The sequence below is a fragment of the Sander lucioperca genome, chromosome 14, assembly GCF_008315115.2.
Source record: "Sander lucioperca isolate FBNREF2018 chromosome 14, SLUC_FBN_1.2, whole genome shotgun sequence".
In the NCBI taxonomy this organism is placed as follows: Eukaryota; Metazoa; Chordata; class Actinopteri; order Perciformes; family Percidae; genus Sander; species Sander lucioperca.
Window position 1 is genome coordinate 20,729,781 of NC_050186.1, and position 23,275 is coordinate 20,753,055.

General features: G+C 38.5%; 2 protein-coding genes and 1 long non-coding RNA gene across 6 annotated transcripts; 2 read left to right on the top strand and 1 right to left on the bottom strand.

Annotated features, from left to right (window-relative positions):
* Positions 1–389: 389 nt before the first annotated feature.
* pithd1 (PITH (C-terminal proteasome-interacting domain of thioredoxin-like) domain containing 1) lies at positions 390–7,436 on the top strand. Of its 2 annotated transcripts, XM_031295662.2 has the most exons (7): positions 390–504; positions 1,407–1,642; positions 2,531–2,574; positions 2,975–3,052; positions 3,701–3,805; positions 5,191–5,299; positions 6,823–7,436. In XM_031295662.2, exons 2-7 carry the CDS (start codon positions 1,445–1,447, stop codon positions 6,922–6,924), a joined length of 636 nt encoding a protein of 211 aa, XP_031151522.1. In that variant the 5' UTR covers positions 390–504; positions 1,407–1,444; the 3' UTR covers positions 6,925–7,436. The 2 variants fall into 2 exon arrangements, with proteins under 2 accessions (XP_031151522.1, XP_031151521.1); XM_031295661.2 differs by lacking the exon at positions 390–504 and having other exon boundaries at positions 1,336–1,642.
* A 1,665-nt stretch (positions 7,437–9,101) lies between these two features.
* lypla2 (lysophospholipase 2) lies at positions 9,102–22,036 on the top strand. 3 transcript variants are annotated; one of them, XM_031295642.2, is made up of 10 exons: positions 9,102–9,358; positions 14,664–14,756; positions 17,925–17,956; positions 18,897–18,962; positions 19,290–19,337; positions 19,490–19,560; positions 19,938–20,011; positions 20,593–20,694; positions 20,864–21,034; positions 21,639–22,036. In XM_031295642.2, exons 2-10 carry the CDS (start codon positions 14,679–14,681, stop codon positions 21,687–21,689), a joined length of 693 nt encoding a protein of 230 aa, XP_031151502.1. In that variant the 5' UTR covers positions 9,102–9,358; positions 14,664–14,678; the 3' UTR covers positions 21,690–22,036. The 3 variants fall into 3 exon arrangements, with proteins under 3 accessions (XP_031151502.1, XP_035847306.1, XP_031151503.1); XM_035991413.1 differs by having other exon boundaries at positions 9,333–9,358; positions 14,628–14,756; XM_031295643.2 differs by lacking the exon at positions 9,102–9,358 and adding an exon at positions 12,431–12,455.
* A 22-nt stretch (positions 22,037–22,058) lies between these two features.
* LOC116047108 lies at positions 22,059–23,025 on the bottom strand. Its single transcript, XR_004104325.2, has 2 exons — positions 22,750–23,025; positions 22,059–22,261 (listed from the first exon to the last, which is right to left on the bottom strand). It is a non-coding gene; the product is annotated as an uncharacterized LOC116047108 (long non-coding RNA).
* Between the last annotated feature and the right edge of the window lie 250 nt (positions 23,026–23,275).

Below are 23,275 nucleotides of genomic sequence, written 5' to 3' on the forward strand. Positions count from 1 at the left end.
AGTTGTTTGTTACTTTGTAGATTGGGATTATTAATACAAAATAGAAATGAATTAATTCATTGTGATATATTATTACAAATTAAGCTACACAGCAGTATATAAAGTAATTAAAATGAGCTCAAACTGTACCAGCTGCAAAAGTGATGTACACATTAATGCATCAATAATTATAATCCAGGAGTATAGTGAATCTGAAATGGGCCATTCAGCATAAGGACTAATTTTACTTTAGGTACTCAAAGTATATTAAATAATCTAATGCTTTTTAAGATAAAAAGAAGTGTGAATCTCCCCGTTGTGGAATTAATACTTTATTACTTAAGAGTTTGAATGCATGGCTTTTACTTGCACTGTAATATTGCTATACTTTTACTTATATACTTTTTGTGAAAGATCTAAATACTTATTCACCCACAGGAACTGCTTACTTTTTTCATGGGTTTATACCAGACAGTTGCAGGTCAAATATTGTACTTTTACCCTATTTAGCCAACTAGATTTGCATGTAAAACACATAATAGCTCATTAACCCTTGTAAGGTGTTCATATTTTTGTTACACAGCCGATGTTCCCGGGTCTGGTGGACCCATCATATTATTAGGCTTTTAAATCAATACAGCCATAGGAATTTATGTAAAAATACTTAACATATGTTTACTTTAGCTCAATTACCAATGATATATACATCATTTATGGTTCACATTTTGCCATGTACCCCTGTGAGATCACATTTATGATCATTGATTCATCAAGGAAATTCAATTATAAAAAAGGTTAAAAAAAAATAGAAACAAGATTTTTGATCATTATTGGTGCTTATTTCTTAGAATTTAATCAGAACAGGTGAAAGTGCTTGAAATGTAACAATTTTGTAACTTTGTGTGGGAATAGCAGGTGCAGAAAGACAACATAGTTTCATAGCACCTACAATTAAATACACTCGGGTCCAGTAGACCCGAACACCTCATATATAATAGTTATGTGTAGGGGGGGTGTACCATGTGCAGTCATTGAAAATAAGTTATTTTTTATGTTCTTCACAGAAAATGAGCCAAGGCCAATGAGTTTGAGTTAGAAGAAATAATAAATACCATAATTTTTCTTTTAGCAAACATTGAAAACGGGTCCCACAGACGCGAACAACACACAAGGGTTAAATAGGATGCATTAATTTTAATTAGTGCATAACTTTATCTGTGTAGGAACATACACTGTATAAAACAGTGTAGGACCTTATATGCTGTCTATGTGTAGGACCATATGTAGGACGATTACATTTTTTACACAATTTTACTTACGACACTTGTAAACGGTTTGCGACAGTATTGACGTTAAGAAGTGCGAGCCAATCAGAAAGCACATGACTTGTGTTTGGTGTTTTGCTGTTCATGCAGGTTTGTCCATAGGGTTTGTCCGAGCTAAAGCAACGTTTTTAAACTCCACGATGTCCGGACACGGTCACGGTCATGGACACGGGCACGGCTGCGGGTGCGAGGCGGAACACGAGCCCGCGGAGAGGGGCCTGGAGTACGGACTGTACCGGCGGATCGACCTGGAGAAGCTGCAGTGCTTGAACGAGAGCAGAGACGGGGATGGGAAGCTGGTGTTCAAACCGTGGGATCAACGGAACGAGCGGGATAAGGTAACGGCCGTACAGAGCTTCTACCCCGGTCACTTATTCTGTCTGTGTCCCAAAGACCCATATAAGTTATACGGGGTTTCCCTGCATCTGTGCCGGATGAGAGTGCAGGTTTTGGGGGCTTCTCTTTTCGCGGAGCCTCACTGTGGGACTGCGCAGTTATCAAATCAAACCAAACTTTATTGATTTCACTGAGGTTGCCAAATCACACGAGGCTGCAGTCATATTATTTACTTTACTTATTAGGGCTTAGCAATATGGTTGAAATCCAGTGGTGAAAGTACATTTATTCAACTACTGTATGTTTGAGGTATTTTTTTATTTTATGCTCCACTACAGTTCAGAGGCAGATATTGTACTTTTTGCTTCACTACATTTATTTGACAGTTACTAATCACCTAATTCCCACATAAGATTTATCAAAAAAAAAAACATGAATTTATAAATGCAATGAATTGTTAAAGAGGTAAGGGAGTTAAACTAGCTCAACCATTACCACCTGCGACAGTAAAAGCTATTTATCCTATGGTGCATCACTGTTTATAATCCTATAATTTAATGTATGAAGAGTTAATTTGCAAATACAAATACGACCAGCCATTCTTAAAATATATAAACCAACATCAGTTTGATGGATATCACTTTAAGTGCACAATAAAAAAAAGGATGATTCATGAAAAAAAAGAGGGGTATCTTTCTTATCAAAACAATCCAACACCAGTTTGACTGATATTCCCAGCCTTGCACAAAAAACATGATTTAAGAAGATGAATAAAACGATATCTGTTTTTGGAAATGATCCCTTCGTATAACTCAGAAGGGCCGTGTGTTGTTTCATTGCTGCTGCAACTCTGATTGCTCACAAAGGATTCACACTTGTTTTTCTTTTAGTATGTCGAGAGTGACGCAGATGAAGAGCTGCTGTTCAACATCCCGTAAGTCCTAAAATCATCATCATAATTAGCCTGAACTTTAACCTTTTCTCCTCAGTGAACAAATTGTATGCTGCCTGTAAACGCAATTATTAAAAAAGCATATGTGTAGATGGTAACACATAAATTAAGATTATGAAATGTGTTGGTATGTACAGTTGGTAACAAGGATTTTCTTCAGCAATAATATAAATAATAATAAGATGAACTCTTGATGTTATTTTTCTGTAGTTTCAGACCCAAAACGGTTCTCTAATTTCTAATTTTTTCATAATTCACCATTCATCTTCTTGTGATAGCTTCTTTTCGTTTACAGCGTCCCTGTTTTTTATGTCCTGTCTTTGTGATTTTGCCCTGTCATGTCAAAGATAGCAGCAAAGGATTTATGTATCATCTCTTTCAGTTTTACAGGCAGCGTTAAGCTGAAAGGCATCATCATCTCTGGAGAAAATGACGACTCGCATCCAGCCGAGGTTCGACTGTGAGTGTCTTTTCACTGCTTCTTTAGCCCCGTTTACACAGTGATTCCGCAATACTGCCGTAAAGAAGATCTGCCATTACGCCGGCTTTTCTCTTTTAATACACTGAGCCAAACAACACTGGCATAATGCCGCCCTAGTGTGTGATTTTAGATAGCATGCCGGCTTTCTGAAATCAAAAGAGGCATGTAACACAACAGCATCTAGTGTGTGTTTGCGTGTAGTCCCGCCATGCCGGCTGTCCTTTTTTACACAGACGTCCGTTGGGCTCTGTTACTACCTCCTCTGCCGGCTTAGCGGCAGAACAGCTCTGTCCCCCCATTCTGTGTTTGTACCTTTTTAATTCAGAACAGTGAGGTGGAATAACTTCCCTTGAACAGACTGTGAAAAGGGCATTTGATAAGATGGCAAGGAGGTAACCCAAAAAAAACTCAGCCAGATTCAAACTGGGGACTTTGCATGGTTTGTGTCTTAAACCCCCTTAAACCTTTATAAGTTCATTGTCCACATCGTACAATAAGGAGTGTTGTGTTTTGTGATTTTGAGTCCCATTTAAAAAAGATTTTAAGAAAATAAACTGATCTGCAGTCAAAGTGCTTCTATCCCTTCACTCACTAAATGGCATTAAATGAACTTATTTGACATTGTAGGTACAAGAACATCCCTCAGATGTCCTTCGATGACACCGGCAGAGAACCTGAACAAGCCTTTAGACTCAACAGAGACCCTGTCGCTGAGCTGGAGTACCCAACAAAGTGAGAGAATGACCAGTTCTTTTTAATCTCCTCAGCAACTTTCTGCCTTTGAGCAGGAACTGTTACTCCCATCAGGTTCCCAAATCAACACTTTCCAGCTGCTTTGGGTGCTGCTGATCAAGCAGGCAGTGCATTCAAGACATCTGCAGTTTAAAAAGTCACACTTGTCGTCGGTCTTGTTTTGCATGCTTGTTCTTTAGTTTCTTGCTGCCGTTAGTTGTCGTGATTGTTGGTACGTCTGTCCCAAGTCGAGGCTGCCAGCTGGACACTGCTGAGCCACGACCAGCTCACTGCTGACAAAGCTAACAGGAAGACGGTTGTTTAAAGGCCTACAGCAGGCAAAAAGGCAACACACAGGGTCCAGACAAACAAAGACTGTTAACAATACAGTAAGATACACTCTAAAATACACTGTTGATTGTACCTTTTTATTGGCACGAGTGTTACACAATTCAGCTATCTATTACATTTTTGCTTTTTTAGAACACAAAAAACTAAAACGAGCAAATAGATATAAAGGAGTAGAACAAAAAATAAAAAATAAACTGTCAGCTCACAGAAAATGTGAACATGTGCATGTTAATTTGTATGAGAAGAGACTGAAATTGAGAAAACTGAGGAACCGGTACTGTCCGATACAGTTAGTTCCCAGGTTGACACCTCTCCCTCCTAATATGTTCAGTAAAGGGTCCCCAGATCTAAAGAAACTTGCGTTGGGCAGTGGACAGAGTATAGTGAATTTCTTCAAGGTGTGGACAAGAAACCAGCTCATTTAGCTATTTTTTTAAAGCAAGAAGGGGAAACTAATTTCCACTCTCTCAGGAAAACCCATTTTGCTGTGTCCATACCAGTGTCATCCCAGAAACTGTTGAGCTTGGGGCACGACCAGAAAGCATGACCTAGGGTCCCGTCACCTGACTTACACTTTAAGTGACAAGTCTGCCTTGTCACTTTACTGTGAAATGCTCCAAAGCCAATTCCGAAGGCTTTTAGATGTGCTCATGATTGAGAAGACAAGACAATGAGATAGAGAAGTGATAAAGTAATGTAGCTTGTACGTAAGATACTTGATGACGTGATGCCAGTGAAATCCAGTCTTTGTGATTTGGTCAAAGAAGCGTTCAAAACACAAGTGGAACCAGCTCTCTGTTTTTCTTTCTGTTTGTCTCAGTATGTCATGCTTGTCTCTACTTGTATGCGTGCCTCTGTGTGTTCTATTACATTTACACTCACAACATGCCATAGCTCAGGATGAACATGTTTAATTCCTCCTTCCTTCTTGCTAAAGTGTCACTACAGTTCAGCATTGCTTCTTTTGAGTGTGAATGCATTTCCCAAGCTGTTGTCTCAAACCGATGTCTCTCCCATTGTGTCACGATTTCCAGGATCGCTCGTTTTTCCAATGTTCAGCACCTCTCCATCCACATCTCAAAGAACTTTGGAGCAGAGAGCACCAGGGTCTACTACATCGGTCTGAGAGGAGAATACTCGGAGGTCAGTCTTTGAAAAGAAATGCTGAATCCTGTCTTAGTTTGTTCTCTAATCTCTGATCATCTAACATACCTTTTTAATAATGTTGTAGATATCATAAGGGTAGACTAAATATTAGAAACACCTCTCAGTAAAACAATACAGTTCATCAGCATCCTCCAGAATCACCATAAAGTTGTATTGCACCTCTCAAGGCAAGGCAAATGTATTTATAGAGCACCTTCTTTTGTTTTTTAAAGATGATGGGCATTTTAGGCCTTTATTTATATAGGACAGCTGAAGACATGAAAGGGGAGAGAGGGGGGGAAATGACATGCAGCAAAGGGCCGCAGGTCGGAGTCAAACCCGCGGCCGCTGCGTCGAGGAGTAAACCTCTGTATATGGGCGCCTGCTCTACCAGGTTAGCTAACCAGGCGCCCATAGAGCACCTTCTCATACACAGAGGTCATTCAGAGTGCTTTACAGGCAATAAAACTAACAAAAAATATATACAATGAGATACATGAAAAGACACATTTTATAAAGGTACAACAAAGTTTAAAACAAACATAATTAAGCAATTAAAAGTACCATAAAATGAGACTAATTAAAAGCTCTGGAGAAGAGAACCGTCTTTAACTTAGATTTTAAAATGATTACAGTTGGTGCTTGCCTTAGATCCAGCGGAAGCTGATTCCAGCAGTGGGCAACATAATGGCTCTTGGATAGAAGACAAAGACAAAAAAATAAACATAACCTTTATGAAGGTAGGATTTGATTGCAGGTCTGCTGTATTAGACTGCATACGTTTAGGCTAGCTGGACCTAATAAACTAGCACGGGTTGTATTTCTTTCCAGTCAGACGTTATTAATCTTCTATGTGTTCCTACATGTAGGAATTTAGTCAGTCCAGTGTTTTCCAGGACAGATGAACTGATAGACATTGTTTTTTTTGCCCCCAGCTGTTCCGTGGTTGGTTTGCCTTGTGTGCGTCAGATCATAACTACTTTGAAATTAGTATCTCTCTGGTGTTACTCCAGTTTCCTTTCCATCCTATAATTTGTATTAATTTACTGTAGCTTTATCAAAACATGACATTTCCCCCCATTATGTTGAATATTAATTCTGTCTTCTTGCTAATTAAATAATGGGTCACCACTTTGCCCCACAGCTCAGAATAGCAACGAGCATGCAAGTTGCAAGCATCCATACAGTAGGTTTAGCTGGATTAAGGTCCTGTTTGTACCATATTTTCTGGTGCATTTTAGGTCTTGTTGTCACTCTCTTGAAGCTTCTCAGAGAAATGACAGTTTTGTGAGTCACTCTTATTATTCAGTTTGTTACTATTCTCTCACTGTTTTCTGACATTTTACCAAATAAAATAATGTGGGATGCAATCTTTAGTATAATCTAGTTAGTTGCAGCCCTGATATGGTCAACTTTTTAGAATTCTCCCATTTTATTTAAGTTAATGAAGTTGACATGATAACCAAAAAACAAAAGATCATGGAGTATAACCAGCTGTTTTCTCTCTGTTTGCCTTTTAGGCTCACAGACATGAAGTGACGATCTGTAACTACGAGGCATCAGCAAACCCTGCAGATCACAAAGTGGAGAGCATCATCCCACAAACCAACTTCATTTCTTGAAGAAGCTTTAGAGAGTTGGGAGGAAGAGGAGAAGGAGGAGAGGTTTCAATGGCGTCTGCTGACAAAAAGTCAAAGATGAGTTCAATGCTGTGTAGCGGCAGGTTGGTTGAGCTCGACCAGAACTGAGCACTGAAATCTGAAGACCAGAGAGCTTCAGGTGTGTCTCAGAGTGCCAAGTTGTTGCTCTGCTTTCTATGGCAATAAAGAGTGAAGGCTTAATGTGGGCAAAAAGCTTAATAATAAATGCATGAAACATGTGACACTCGGATAAAGTCTGTTGTTATCTGTTCCACCACTTCAATAAAGCTTCAGCTACTCTTAAATAAAAAACAAAAGGCTGGGCATAAACCAAGTGATGGTACGTTTTGATTCATTTAAGACTTTGATTGCCATGTTAACACCCTGGATTCATAATTCACACAATGCTTTTAGATATAAGACGTGAAAAAAATTAATTTGCTCTCAAACATCTGCAAAAAAAATGATACTCTGCTGAAACACAGTCAGAAAATCCCAAAAATGTAATGCCTAGAAATTCATATCATGGTTATAAAACTACATTATTTGCCTTTTTCAAAGCCAACACATTGTTCACTAAACTAGTGCTAGATACTGTATGTTCTGCCACCTAGTGGTTTATTATGTGATTATTAAATCTTAGATGGGTGTCTTTCTGTAGTCCAAAATGCTCTATTTGTCTTTCCTCAGTTTATCTCTGTGATGAGATGAATTCCCAGCAGCTGCATGATGTGTTGACACACTTAATTAAGTACATTGGCTGTCATCTGAGGGAGAGCGAGGTGAGTGGAGTCGAGGAAGCCCGTATGAAGTATAGAGACTCAGTCTTGGAACAAATCCAAGGCTTACTGCAGTAGAGGTCCACTCTAACAGGCTGAACTGTGATTCTTCTACAGTAACACTTTAATACAAACATACCAACATTTCACATCCATGTTGCCATTTGACAAAAGCTTTGAACTCCCTAAAAACTATCTATTTGTGTTCCACATAGGCCGTTATGTCATCTTTATTTCATTGTTAGTAATGCAGTGCGTCATGCAGTCAGCGGCAGCCTGTGAGTACATTTATGGGAATGTGTAAGCTCAGTGTGGAGGACAATCAGTTAGAAAACCTGTGTTGCTATAATTAAAAAATAAAGCAAAATGGAAAAAATATTTTTTTTATGCTTAACAGTGCTCTGAAATGTTTCACATATAATGTAATGTAAGCTCCATGATTTTATGGTTGATGTAGATATATATGTTAATTTCATTAGCTCACATGGTATGTTTTCTGATTTTTTTTTTTTTAGAAGCAAATAGTCAGTTGGAGTGTCTTCACAAAAACAGTGTCACATCTGCCTCTAATATAATAATCTCCAGAAGTCATTAATACCATTGGTCAATGCTGTCAGCACATCAGACGAAATAGAAATAAAGTGTTATTGAAACTACAGTTTGACACTATGATATTCATGTGTTTTATACTTTCTTGGCCTTTTTTAGTATTTCAAGGAGTTAAGAGTTAGTTCAAACAAAACAAGACAACAATCAAAGTACGCAAACAATCTCTTCAAACCAACTATAAAATAAGTGTATTAATCTCATCTTTCATATAGAATATACAGCTGTTATCAATGCCAGAAAAGGTGGCAGTTATACTGTTAAAGCTATGTGTTGATCATGTATGTTATTATTTTTACATGTATGTTGACTCTGGCGGAAACCATTTTCAGATCATTAACCAAATGAAAAGCAATACCAAACTGTAAAAATACTGCATTCAATTATATTCAAGAAAATGTACGTAAGTATTATCAATAAAATGTTCTTGAAGGATTAAAAGTAAAATCTATTATTATGCAGAATAGTCCCTGTCAGTGTTGTCTTATCATATTGGACCACTAATATTGTTTCGAGTTTAAAGTTGTTATTTGTCACATACTTAACTACAATGTGCAGTATTATACTTTGTTGCCCCCTCTAGTAAAATAATATGTGCAAATATGAAATATTAAATAGTGTGCACTTCAAAATATTGTACTGTTATCAAAAACAGTTTATCATGTCATATGTTTTGAATGTAAAATCCGAATCTGAAAAGCAACCTGTAGCCTAATATCACTGTCAAAATATATAGTGGAGTAAAAGTAGGCAACAATTGTTGCCTCTGAAATGTTGTGGACTTGAAGTATAAGGTAACACGTAGTATCAAGTAAAGTAAAGTAGTAAATATAGTTTACTTGACTTGATCAACTATATAATGATCATATAGGCCTATCAAGATAAATCGATAATATCTGTATTTTATGAGGGAAGAAAATGGTATCTACGGTTGCTATATGTGATGACGTCCCTACGCTCTGTCCCCGCCCCCTGCTTGTGTGCGGCCAGTACCGGAAGTTCCGTTCCGTCGCGAACTGGGACAGCAAGCGGTAAGTGTATGCATATGTATTAGCTAGCGGGCGGCAGATATAATATTTAACCACTTCATCCTGGTCCAAACTGATTCTTATTGAAGTATTTTGTTGCTTAAAGTGTCTTCTAAAAAACGGCCCTTGTTAGAGGTCCAAATTTTAATCGCAACGTTATCCTGAGGTAGACGAAGAGAGGCACCGGCAGAAGACAAAACAATGAATGTGTGTGTATGTGTGCGCGACGTCAGCTAGCAGCTCTACTACCACTTGCCCCGGTTATTGTGTAGCTGTGTGTTTGTGTGTTTGTGTGTTTGTGTGTGTGTGTGTGTGTGTGTGTGTGTGTGTGTGTGTGTGTGTGTGTGTATGTGTGTGTGTGTGTGGCCAGCTAAACCAAGATTAAATCCGAGGGCGAGGGTTGGGAGTCTTTTTTGGGGCAGCAGAGGCTTTGCTCTGCTGAATGCCATCACTACTGAGGTTGATGGGTCGAATAACATAGCTAAGCTTCAACCATTTATTGTCTCCTTCCTCCCCCACCACCCGCTTCCTCTGCTTCAACTACCGATACTCATTCTATTTATATAACCTTTTTAACCTCACTGTTTTCACTTTGCTTTCTTGATAGCCGTGGGTTTCTACATTAGCAAAGTAGTAGCCGAGTTATTAACATCCATAAGCAGCAGGCGGAGAGCAGGGTTTTCTGCTGCTGGTAGATTGTGTGTGTGTGTGTGTGTGTGTGTGTGTGTGTGTGTGTGTGTGTGTGTGTGTGTGTGTGTGTGTGTGTGTGTGTGTGTGTGTGTGTGTGTCCGCGTGTGTGTGTGTGTGTGTGTGTATGTATGTATGGGAGGAGGAGGAAGCTGGATGCCTGTCACTCAGTGCCGCATATTATCCTGTTGTTTGCCAGCCATCCGTAGCCATTGAGCAAAGAGCTGTCTGAATGCAGCAGCCTGGTTTTAGTGAGTTTGTTCAGCCGTTTAACGTCCACACCGTTGACTGTATAGCTCCACACACACACACGCACAGACTGCAGCACGACTCTGTTTTGTGTGTGTTTGACTTAAATGTAATTGGAGTCATGCAGAATGAAGACTCGTGCTTTAAGCTGGCTGCAACACAGGCAGCGTCTTTTTTTCTTTTCGTGGTTTGTGTCACCTAAAAGTAACACCAAGCATTTACTATTGACTTAGCCTACATTTTTACTCAATCCTCTGGTGCTCTGTCACAATTAAGTAAGGATCACTTAACTACAACACAGCCTTTTGATATACTCTAAATCAAGATATCAAGATGACCAAGATGATATCCACGATCACTTGACAGTATCCATATTTATATCAATCAGCTGTATCTCCTAAATCAACCTGTAACAGCAAGTATTTAATTAAGGTAATTGCTTAATTTATTTCTGACAACAAAAATGCAACATTCTCTGCTTCTAGTTTAGCTTATGTGAGGATTTTCAGCTTTTCTCTCTTTATATATTCATTTCATATTCAGTATTTGTGAATTTTAGGCTGCTTATCAGACAAAAGTACATTTTAGATTTTACAATGGGCTCTGAGAACTTGCCGTTTTCACATGCATTTTTTCTGACATTTTATACATCAATCGATTAACCGCAAACATAATTTATAGGTAATGAAAATAATCGTCACGGCTCTAATCACAGCCGTTGACATCAGGAGAAGACTTAAGATATCTCTTAAGTTCTTAAGGCTTCCCTGGTGATCAACATATAGTTGGCGCATTTCCATACATGGCTTAAATATTCATCATTACTGGCAAAGGGCCGTGGAAAAAAAAGGAATCATTAATAATCATCCATTCAGTTGTTTAAGGAGTGCACGGCTAGTTAGAAACTCCAAGTCATAGATTCAATTGAATTTGTGGAACATGTCCTTTTTTAAGTTGTTTTTTTTTAGACCTGATCTGGACGAGATGCTTGTACACACATAATACTATTTTTAACCACCGGCCTCCTCCAGAAGCATAAAGAGTGAGCCATTGTTTCTTAGAGCGTGCTTTGAAAACCCACACAGTTGTTTTATGCTGGTACTGGGTTACGGGTCATTGTATATCTGCTAAACAATAACAGGTGGAGGAAAAAAAGGGGTATGAAAGTAATTATTCGCCTCTTTGCATATGCCAGCATGTTTAGCGAGCTTATTCGAGCAGATTGTCCAATGTTCCTGCACTCCTCCATCTCTCAGTCATCCACCATCTTTTCTTCTTATCTTTCTTTCTTTCACTCCTCTTTTTGTGTGGTGTGCTTTCAGTCATATTATCTATGTGGCTCTGTCTGTTCCCACTCGGGGCTGCAGTGCATCTGAATTACATTTGTTAAAAAAAGGGATTTAACACTGAATTAGAATTAGGTGACAATGAATTTACATATTCATCTTGTGATGCACATTTTAATCACATCAAATTATGTTCGTGCCAAAGCATTCTGTGCTGGAAGAAGTACTCACATCTTTAACTTAAGTTACCAACACCACCGTTTCCAAATACTCCATTACAAGTAAAAGTCCTGCATTTAAAATCCTGCTTAAGTAAAAGTACAGGACTATTACCAGCAAAAGTAAAAAATATTGGTTCTGCAGAAACATGGCCCTTGTTACTTATATATTATTATATGCATTATTAGATCATTGATACTGATGCATCAATGTTTAAGCAGTATTTTAGTTGCAGCTGCTCAAGGTGGGGCTATTTTAACTACTTTATATACAGTTTATGTAGGTAGTTAAGTCCGGTAGTTTCCAACCTAGAAGCAGGCCCCTCCAAAGGGTCACAAGATAAATCGGAAGGGGTCACAAGATGATTGAATGAATGAAAGCCTAGGGGCCTAGGGGAATTTGCTTTGCACATGAGCATAAAAGAACATCAACAACCACACATGACAGCACATAACATAACATGAGCAACGGCAGGAAAGAAGAACAAAGTTCTAATACATAGTTTCTTTTGTGAAATATTGGATAATTTGATCTTTTTTTTTGTCCTCAAACAGTTATTTAAATGAAACCATCTGAGGAGTTTAGAGGGGAAATCAGTCTGACAAATCATAGACATCTGAAATGTGACAAGAGCTCCCAACTAGACACAAGTCAAAAAGGTTGGGAACAATTGGTTTTATCTTTAACAATAGTTGTATTCTACAAGCTTCTAATATGTTTTTTAAATGTGAAATCTGAATCTGAAAAGTAGATAACTATAGCTGTTAGATAAATGCAGTAAAAAGTACAACATTTCTTTCTGAAATGTGGTGACGTAGAAGCATAAAGTAGCATAAAATGGAAATACTCAAGTAAAATACAAGAACCGAATTGTACTTAAACTTACTGGAGTAAATGTAACATTATACACGTGGACATTTTCCTTCTTCCTGAGATTCATAGCAGACTATGTACCGCACTGAAAGAGACAATTTCCTGGTGCTTAGCCCTGCCCGGTTATTATTCAGCTATTACTCATTTATCAAGGGTCAGGATGCAGGGCGAAAACAACCTTCTTTTGTCCACACTTTGGACGCTTAGATAACACATTTACCGTCCACTTCCATGTATTTAAGCTGTGAAAATGACCATCAGATGGTAATGTATCACCTGCCAAAGAGCAAACCCAGTGCACGGGACATTTAGCTGCTTGGCCATGCCGGTGGAGTAATATTAACACCCGTAGAGTATAATCCCGCTCAAGGTTTACACTTTAACCTTTGTGTTTCAGACATTTCCCTGTCTCGTCATCGCCTATTTACCAATCAGGCAGCATGCCGTCTGTCTTGCCCGTCCCATCTTGCCTCATACTTTTCCCACATCAGCAGAAACTTAAGGGGCATTAAGGCTTTTACTGCTCGACTTTACTGTACAGCAACCACCTGATCTCATGCGTGTTATCGATGGCTGACTCACTGTGCAGAGGGACGGACGTCTGCAGCCGATTCACAGAGTACAGTAGAGGGCAGGGTGTGCGTTTCATTTAGTTAATGAGTCCCGTCACTTGCTGAAACACACACACACACCCACACACACACACACCCACACACACCTTGACATGACTGTTGTTTTAGGTTTTTATTTCACACATTATACGTGTGTGCGTATAAGTGGTATGTTCAGCTTTGTTGTTTCTGTCTGTGGACTGAATGGCTGCACCGATAAGCAGCAGGAATTGTAACTGTCAGAGAGTGGGTTGTTCATTGTCATTGTTGATGTTAAGAAAAAACATTTAGTCCTCTAAAACACCATGACAGATCCAACCGTACGCGACTCAGTCTGCCCATCACTTGTTTCTGCAAGTAACCTATTTTGAATAAGCTCTACAATACATCCTGGTGATTTGAACATTTAGTTCTTTGACTTTTGTCAACAGGTTTGGAGAAAGAGAATTTAGTAAATATTTGTATACCTCAGCAAAAGAGAATTTAACACATTTCAGTAATTGTGATTAAGGGAACCTTGCTATTTCAGGCATTTATATACATTTCAACCTTCTAGCAAATAATGTATTTTAATACAATTAGTTATTGTGCTTTCCATTATAATGGTATTTAGAGCTGCAATGATTAGCGATTAATTGATTAGAATATTTTGATTGAAAATTAATCGGCAATAGATAGGGATAGAGCCCGGCCAATACTGGATTTTTGAAGCCAATACTGCTGATGTAGATATTTGGAAGTTGTGTTGAAAAAAGGGATTGAAAAAGTAGCTTGTGTGGACGCACTACTTGATTATTTGATTCAGAAAACCATTGTCGCTGTAGCGTCGCAGTCGGCACCGGTTGCTGATGTAGGCTACTTTTTAATTTGACCCAACGTGTCATAATGACAAATGCCGGTTTGCATTAACTAATCAAACCAGTTTAAGATCATACTTGAAATTGAATGAACTCTAGAGTGAATCAAACCGAAACTGTAAAAGTAAAAATATGATTTTAAAAAGTGGAAATGATGTCCTTATCAGTTCACTTGTCCTGCAGATCTAGAAACCAGAGAAAACAAGTTAATATGATGATGTAATCAAATGACTCCAGAGCCCAGGGCTGATTCATTAGAAGCAAAGTTGACTGGCAGATTATTTGTGTAATCTGATGTCTTATTTGTATTATAAAAAAAAAAAAATCCCGAAAATGATCTAGAAGATTAGGGTCTTGACTAATCTCTTTAGAAATAAAATTATGTAAAGTTTGAACTGATTTTTAAACGTGTGTTATTAACATAGTGTCAGTGTTGCAAATTGCTCAAAAATGTCTGGTCGACAACATTTTGATGTACTTCCCCACCCAGCTGACCGCCGCTTTCTGTCCTCTCTTCTGACTCCAGCACCTCTTACAGTGTATGTGTGGCAATAACATGTCTGTGCCGCTGCTCGCCGAGGCTGTGACAGTGTCCGGGATGGAAAAGGAGACTGCAGCGGTGAGTGGAAACCACAAAACATCACAAATGTATTTGTATTCAGAGCATCTTACAGTCACTAAGCAGTTGAGGATGGGTGGGCAATGGAAGTCGACGTCTAGCTCAAGGACACTTTCATGATGGAGTGCTTTCTGAGACCTCGAAGCTGCTGATGTTTCGTGTAGAAACGGGGAGTTTCTCTCCACCCGTCTTGCTCCATTAAAACTAGATCAGAAAAAAACCGTTAAAGCCCTATCCATCACCATGCACCTAAAGACACAATCCATGATTTAAAGGCCCTCCACAAAAATCTAAAACATGAAATTGAAACCTGCTTAAGTATGACCCACATTGATTTACAAGGGTTTTAATGCACATACTAAATCTGTGTTCAAAATAACGACAGCGCTGTTTAGCTGCTGATTGTTGCGACAAAAGATTAATATTTAGCGCTGTGATAACTTTCCAAAGTTGTAAAATCCTGTCTCATAGTATAATAATCAATCAATCTGTTTTCCTCTGTGACATGTCGTATGTTTATGCTAAGATTCCAAGATGTATGACCAACCCTGTACTTATATACTCTGCTATTAAGAATTCAATAAAAAAAAATTAAATGAGAAAAAAAATAATCAATCAATCTGGGCTTCCTGGATTGTATTGACCTGAAAGCATAGTTACTGGCTAAAATACAGCTACATTTTTAAGTTATTACTGTGTGTAATAAAGGTTTACACAAGTATTGTTGGTAAAGACTGCTGTAAAGCAGCATTTATTTTGATTATGATCAGTTAACAGACAAAATGCTTGAATTCAATCACAAAGTCAAACTCCTTAGTAGGGCTGCCACCTCTTAGTCGATTAGTCGACTAATCGGTCGTTTTGGTCTTAGTCGACTAAGATTTCTTTAGTTGATGAGTCATTTTTTATGCTTGTTCATGCTTAATTACTCATTTCCAAGAAACTTATGAGCACATTTCTGGTAAACACAAGATTTAAAGTGGTGCTTTTGCAGGATTAATTGTGGAGAATGTCAGTTTTACAGATGGTTCATTAACTACATTTATATTGTGCTTTTCTAGTCTTAACCACCTCTCAAAGAGCACAGCTCTGTCGATTACATCAACTAATCGATTAATCGACAAAATCATATAAGTGTTAGTCGACTAAGAATTTCTTTAGTCGAGGACAGCCCTACTCCTTAGTCATATTATTTTAGATATACCTGTAAGTTACTTAGGGCACTTTCACACCTATAGTTAGGTAGACTCGGTGCGATTCGGGGGTGAAGTTGTTGCATTTTTCATGTGGTTCGGTTTGCTCAATGTGAGCAGCTGACGTAAGGAGAGAGAGAGAGAGAGAGAGAGAGAGAGAGAGAGAGATCTGTAAATTGTGTGCAAGATTGAAATTGCAGGCCAGTAAATGCTCAGTTTTTGGTTCAACTCCTGTATTTGGTTCGGATCGTGTTCTCACCTGAAGTTAACCGAACTCTAGTTCACTTGGAAGCGAACCGAGAACCCCGTTTTCAAGCGGACCAGAGTTTGTAAAAAAAAAATACAGATTGGACCTTTTTAAAAGCAATGAACACCCAGTTAAGATAAGATGCATCATTTCACAGCGGGGGAAGTTCCTTTTCCAAAATTTGTAGAAATATTCAATTTTGTTCACTACACATTAAAAATCCTAATAAACACTATTCCTTTGTGACGAGAAGCCACAGCTGTAGCTGTATCTTTAGCAGTAACAAGTACAGTAAGCAGATGCATTGTGTAGCTGCTCAGCTGGATCTGAGTGCAAAAATTAAACAGGGATTTGTTAAACACCAGGATCAAAGCTGACTCTCAGTGATCCCAGCAAACCCTATATGGAAGAAAAGTGTTTTGATCTCTGCAAATACAGCAAAGTGTCTGATTTCCATCCAACAAGCAGTGAATTTCCAGCTTTCTAAATTGTTGTTATTCCCTTTCATGGTTTCTCAGCGGGGAGTCGCTTGTGTGGAAACTGGCAGTGAGCGCTTATCTTGGCAAGAAGTGTTTACTGGCACCTGTTCTTCCCTGTTTTGGAACAAGTATGCACACTTAGCAGTACACCGTGTACTACAAGATAGATGTAATGTGATAAATTCAAGTTCAAAGCAGGTTCATTGAAACTAAATTCAGATCTCATGTTTTGGTGATCAAGTAAAAAGACTGTTGTTCAGTCGTGCTGCTTTCAGCTAAAGAGCTTCTTTTAGCTTCTTTTTTTTTTTCCATCTCCTTCCAAATTACATAATAGCTTATACATGCTTTTATTTTTTCTCGCCTGGGCTACTGAATGCACTTCATGTTGGTCTTAGGCAGAGCTCCCCTCTCCGACTCTCCAACCGATGCAGAACGCTGCCGCCCGAATTTTAACAGGCGCTAAGTAACACACATTATTCCACTACTAGTCAACTTACACTGGCTACCTGTTTTGTACCATATTGAAATAAAAAAATATACTAATCACTTTTACAGTATTATGTTAAAATCAAAGGATCAAATTAAATCAAGGATGTATTGACTCCCTATGTTCCTTAGATCATTGGATGCAGCTCTGCTGGTTGCTCCTCGATCTCGGCTTGTGACCAAAGGTGACCGGGCCTTTGCTGTCAGAGCCCCCACGCTGTGGAACACTCTGCCTATTGACATCAGACACGCTACATCATTAGCATCTTTTCAATCCGGCCTTAAAACTTTCTTTTACAATATTTGATATGTTGCTGGGTTTTATCATCCCTCCTTGGTTATTTTATATATGTTTTAACTGTTATTTTATCTTCCGGTGTTTTTTATTATGCCTCTGTTCTGTTGTTTGTATTGTATTCTATTGTTGTTCATGGTTTTTTATCAGTTTCTTTTTCTAAAAAATGGACTTTGTAACCTTGTTAAGAAAAGTGCTACATAAGAAAGTTTATTATTATTATCATTGTGGGTTCCTCGTTCCAGCAATTAATGTGTCCAAAGTAATAGTAATTATAGTAATAGTAATCGCAGTAATAGTAAGTAATCGCTATCTAAATGAAACGAAACGTCTAACTGTCTTTGTATCTGCATTTGGAGGGAAACAATAAGAAATGTTCCCAGTTTCTTTAAGTATAGTTTCATATTTAAGAGTTATACATTTCAAAGAGAAAGTTCTAACCATTTTTTTTCTTTATATGTGCTGCAGGTGATATTTCTTCATGGGTTAGGAGACTCAGGGTGAGTAATTGTAAATTCATCTCCTGTTTCAGATATTACAAGAAATACTTTTCATAACGTCAGCTGGGCGTCAAACCTGAATACTTTAATGCCACAGGCCGTAATGTGTTTCTGAATTTGGTTATCATTTTTTTTTTAAATAGCCAATATCAGACTTCTTTATTCAGGCTTCTTTCACAAAAACAAAAACAAAAAAACAATGTGTTTATTTCTTAAAATAGAGTATTAAAAAAAAGACATTTTGGTAATTGAGCTCAGGAAAACGTTCCTCCGTCAGCAGGCGAATGTGAAAACAGCCACGTTCTTGAGTGGAGGAGGACTTTAAACGTAAAAATTAACAAATAAAGCTTTTAAAATTATTTCTAAATACTCTTTTAATGCAGTTTACAGTTTTCTTTTTATGTCTAGCCAAATGTTCTTAGATGTGTGAGTTTGTGTATTGGCACTTCTGACCTCTGTTATTCTGAAATCCTGAAATTTACATTTGGCTTTATTTCTTTTTTTTTAATATTAGATAGCTATATTAACTTCACGATTATGAAGTGGCTTAATGTAAATGTAGTTAAATAATGCCCTCATTCATGTAGCTTAATTTCATAATACACCACTAACAACAGCATGAATGGCTGATCTGAAAAGCTCTCAACCCAGCACTTGATGGCGGCTGATTCACTTAATCAGATGTGAAATTGTGTCAGTGGAGATCAAAAATATCCCCTCTGGTGGGTGATTTTCTCTTAAGTGCCTGATTGTACTGAAGTACAATGAAGTGCATACGTGTTTTTTTATTTATAAGCCACATGTGGTGCTACACTCACACTGTATTGTACATTGTACTTCATTGTAATATATTTGGGTTTGGATGCACTGCATGCATATTAGTCATTTTGCTGAAGCTGGATGAGAAACAAATAGTTTCTGTCTCTCTGTTTTCTGTCAGGCATGGGTGGGCAGACACTTTGAAGGGGATCCAGCTGTCTCACGTCAAGTTCATCTGTCCCCACGCGTAAGAGTTTGGGTTTTTTTCTCCTATTCCTTCTGTCATATTTTATTCCTCCAAGACGGTCGCCAGTCAGCAGGGAGGAAAACTAACATATTTCTCTTGGTGTGGTTGTGTGGAGAGAAGTAACCTGTGAACAAATAAACACTTTCTAGATCTTTCTTTTTAAGCCAATTTGCACGTCAGAATGCATAATCAGCTTCAAACCAACCAGTTTATCTATGATCTTGCCTTGCTGAGTGAATAAATCAATACACCAACATGTAGCTGCTGCTGATCTCCTACACTGACTGTCATGTTTTCATTTCTCTCTCTCCCTTTGTCCCCCTGCAGGCCCCCGATTCCCGTCACTCTCAACATGAAGGCCATGATGCCCGCGTGGTGAGTTGGCGTGATGAAACAGACAGCCTTTTTAGCACAACACTGGATGCTATTGTTTCCCCGGAAACCACACCAGGCTCCCATACTGGCATTGACAATACTGCAATTGTATCTATTGATTTCCTGAAACGCTCGCCTCTTCATGTGTGCAGGTTTGACCTCATGGGTCTCAGCCCCGACTCCCAGGAGGACGAATCTGGAATCAAGAAGGCAGCAGACAGCAGTGAGTTTATCTGAAAGTGTGCACCCATTATTTCCCATATTTCCATGATTATTGCTTCTCGCCCCTCTCTATGATGATCGGCTTTTCACCCCATCTATAAGTATTGGCTTTCACAAAACACGTTCGCCTTTAGACGTGTGGACGAACTAATTATTTCAGGCATACCCAGGCCAATAGTTTTCATCCTTGACCTCCTACAGCCAGAAATGGGTTTAAGAGCTGAGGCTCCTCCTGGTGGTCAGAGACCACAACAACTAAAAGTAAAGAAAATGAAACCAATCCTAAAAGTGACAGGGAAGTGTTTGTATGGCAATCTGCACTATATGTTGTCTCCCTGATATGTTCAATAACACATATTTGTTCTTGCTTTCCTCCAGTCAAGGCCATAATCGAACATGAGATCAAAAATGGGATCCCCCCGCACCGTATAATGCTCGGTGGCTTCTCTCAGGTTGGAATTCATATCTTCGTATTGTTTTATATTTCACAAGAGTAATATGTGTAACTATATATATATATATCTATCTATCTATCTATCTATCTATCTATCTATCTATCTATCTATCTATCTATATATATATATATATATATATATATATATATATATATATATATATATATATATATATATATATAATAAATATATATATATATATATATATATAATAAATATATATATATATATAATAAATATATATATATATATATATATATATATATATAATAATATATATATATATATAATAAATATATATATATATATATATATATATATATATATATATATATATATATATATATATATATATATATATATATATATCTCTATCTCTCATCAGATGACGTCAGCCGTGACAAAACATCAGTATTTTCTTTGATGAGTTAGGGCACAGTCTGTGAGAACCGTGTGGAGGCAATCCCAAATCACTTTGTTTTCAGTATTTTGAGAACACCTCCTTTTAAGAAATATAAATGAATGCATGTAATTAACATCTCTCTCTCTCTCTGTCTGCTTCCTGCGTTCCTCCTCAGGGTGGGGCCTTGTCCTTGTATACCGCCTTGACCTGCCAGCATCAGTTGGCTGGCATTGTGGCCCTCAGTTGCTGGCTACCACTTCACAGGAGTTTCCCATCGGTACAGTCACAGTTATATGGTTCTTCTGCCTCATCAATTCAAACTTTGCTTTACTTTTGTTATAAAATAGTTCCACTAAACTTTCCCCTAACCAATAGGGGGAAAAAATGTCAGATTTAGCCAGCTTACTGTGGACATTGTTAAAGTCTGTGTTGTGTCTGTCTTGCAGGCGTCAAGCGGCAACAAGAACATCCCGATCCTGCAGTGCCACGGGGAGATGGACGTCATGATCCCAGTGCAGTTTGGTGCCATGACGGCAGAGAAACTCAAATCCATAGTCAACCCTCAGATGATCACCTTCAAAACCTACCAAGGGCTCCCTCACAGCTCCTGTCCTCAGGTACTGTGTGTGTGTGTGTGTGTGTGTGTGTGTGTGTTTGTTTCAAAAAAACATTTTCACTTTTACATTTATAGACTCTTTCTCTCTGTTGATCAGTAGAAGCAGACAATATTCTCTTTGAAATTAAAGCTGAATGAAGTTTTATAAGAGGCTTTCACAGTAGGGAGAATATGTAATTGAATGTTAATTCTCATTGCAACCAGCTCAAAACTATTACTACATTCAGTGTTGTTGGTATATTTAACTATAGAGTTTCAAACTCTGCGCAATGCTTCTGCTTGAACCAGAGCAGATTTGAACCAGATATTTTCTGACAGACTATCTGCTTATTCAACCAGGGGAGTGACATTCCCTTACAAGCCTTGACAGTGCTCCACCTGCTGGTCACCTAACATTGTCTATACAGAAAATACCTGGCCTGCCGATACGATATACTCTCCCGCAACTCAAACTTTCTAGGCTTATCTCACTGAAGTCTGTCTATCAAACAAATAGTTCTCGTACTTTTGTAGACAGTCAGTATTGTTGTGTTTTCCATAAGCAACAGCGACAACAGTATCATTTGTTTGTCCACGGTACCAACATCTACTTTGCTCTCTTGCAGGAGATGGCGGCTGTAAAGGAATTTATCGAGAAGTATTTGCCCCAAATTTGACCTCACCTCATCCCCACTGTGACCCGCTGAGACACTGACCTCTCACCCCGGATCTGCCATTCTCCCACAGGAAACAGCCATGAGCACCCCCTCTTCCACAGACATCAGCTAGAAACAAACATACGAATGAAAACACGCATACATATTTAATAATCATAATGATTCGATCCACACTGCTAAACAAAACGTATGATAACATAAAACATATGATAGCACTCATACTGAAAACACACTGATTTGATTCTAACATGATTAAGTGCTCACACTTACAAGTCTTAGCCTTTCAGAGGGAGAAACTGATTAACACATTGCATTCCTTTTTGTTTTATTAAAGTCTGTCGCCTCTACCCGACCTCAGTTTTTCTTCACTTTTACCTCATGTTGCTTCATCTTAACCTCCAGCTGTCATGTCCTCTATTGCTTCAACTGACACGCCTTTCCCTCTTTTATTGCAGTGTCAGTTTGTAAGACATTTAGTGTTAAATCAACAATGAGTTTGAGTCTGATAAGCAGGTTAACACCTACCTGATACTGTCAGCGACCATACTAAAGTGCAGTCAGACTGGATTCCACTTCTTAAAGGTGCCCTGCTACACAAAACCGTTTTTACCTGTATTTTTTTTAAATATGTTAGGTCCATGATGTGTTTGTGTTATGTGGTGAATGTGAAAATGAACTGCTACCTCCTCTGTCAGCTCTAGCCACTGAACAGAAATAAGCGGAGAAATCAGGCCAATTACAAAAGCTGGTCAGTCTGACGTGGTGTTGCCTGAGCTCATTACTATTCATGAGCTCGCCCAGTTGCACTGGGTAAAGGATGCTGATAGCCAGGCTCTCATTGGCTAGCTGTTAGCCAATCAGAGTCAAGCAGCTTAGCTCGTTGAATATTAATGAGAACTGGCACAAATCGAGCGGAGTCTTCCTGCAGGCTTTCTATACAACGCTAGAATGGCTTGAAACAAGGTAACCAAGGCTTTTTTTCCACAAAAAAAATGTTACAGAGTCCATGGTAGACCTTCAGACATTACCACAAAGTAATGAAATACGTGTGGCAGGGCACCTTTAATCATTTCTATGTGGAACGAGACACGAAACATTGATCTTCATCCTTTGGTTCAATCTGATTGAACTTTGACACGTTTGATAGAAAAGGTGGGATTGACTTCTCATTCAGGAAATATTGGTTGTTTATAGTCTTGCTTTATAATTGCAGGGTATAATAGTAGAAGCACCCGAGAAGAAGGGATGCTGCAGTGAGGTGTAAGGACAGCGACAAGTTGAAAGACAGTAAAACGTTTGATAAAACCCTGCCCACTCTTTCCTGTCCTCTCCTGATTTTTTTTACCACACAAGTAAATTTCGCCTGGTGAAATTCAGTCTGACTGCAGCTTCACTCCAGCGCTGGAGTCCCACAGCGACTGACTGACTGCTGTGAGTGCTGGTTTTAGAGCTAGAACAACTGGTTTCCTACCAACCCATCCATCCCACCACCTACCACCCCCCATGACTACACTGCAGCCAGTCCCGGTCTTGCGTCAGTAATCTACCTAAGGACGGCCCTTTTTATTAAAATACCAACATTCATG

Bases quoted from the DNA above. Each gene is read 5' to 3' on its own strand.
- pithd1 (XM_031295661.2), top strand. From the start codon at position 1,361: ATGACTTGTGTTTGGTGTTTTGCTGTTCATGCAGGTTTGTCCATAGGG. The intron at 3,053-3,700 runs GTGAGTGTCTTT...TTGACATTGTAG, and splicing joins CATCCAGCCGAGGTTCGACT to GTACAAGAACATCCCTCAGA. The intron at 5,300-6,822 runs GTCAGTCTTTGA...TTTGCCTTTTAG, and splicing joins TGAGAGGAGAATACTCGGAG to GCTCACAGACATGAAGTGAC.
- lypla2 (XM_031295642.2), top strand. From the start codon at position 14,679: ATGTGTGGCAATAACATGTCTGTGCCGCTGCTCGCCGAGGCTGTGACA. The intron at 18,963-19,289 runs GTAAGAGTTTGG...GTCCCCCTGCAG, and splicing joins AAGTTCATCTGTCCCCACGC to GCCCCCGATTCCCGTCACTC. The intron at 19,338-19,489 runs GTGAGTTGGCGT...TCATGTGTGCAG, and splicing joins AAGGCCATGATGCCCGCGTG to GTTTGACCTCATGGGTCTCA.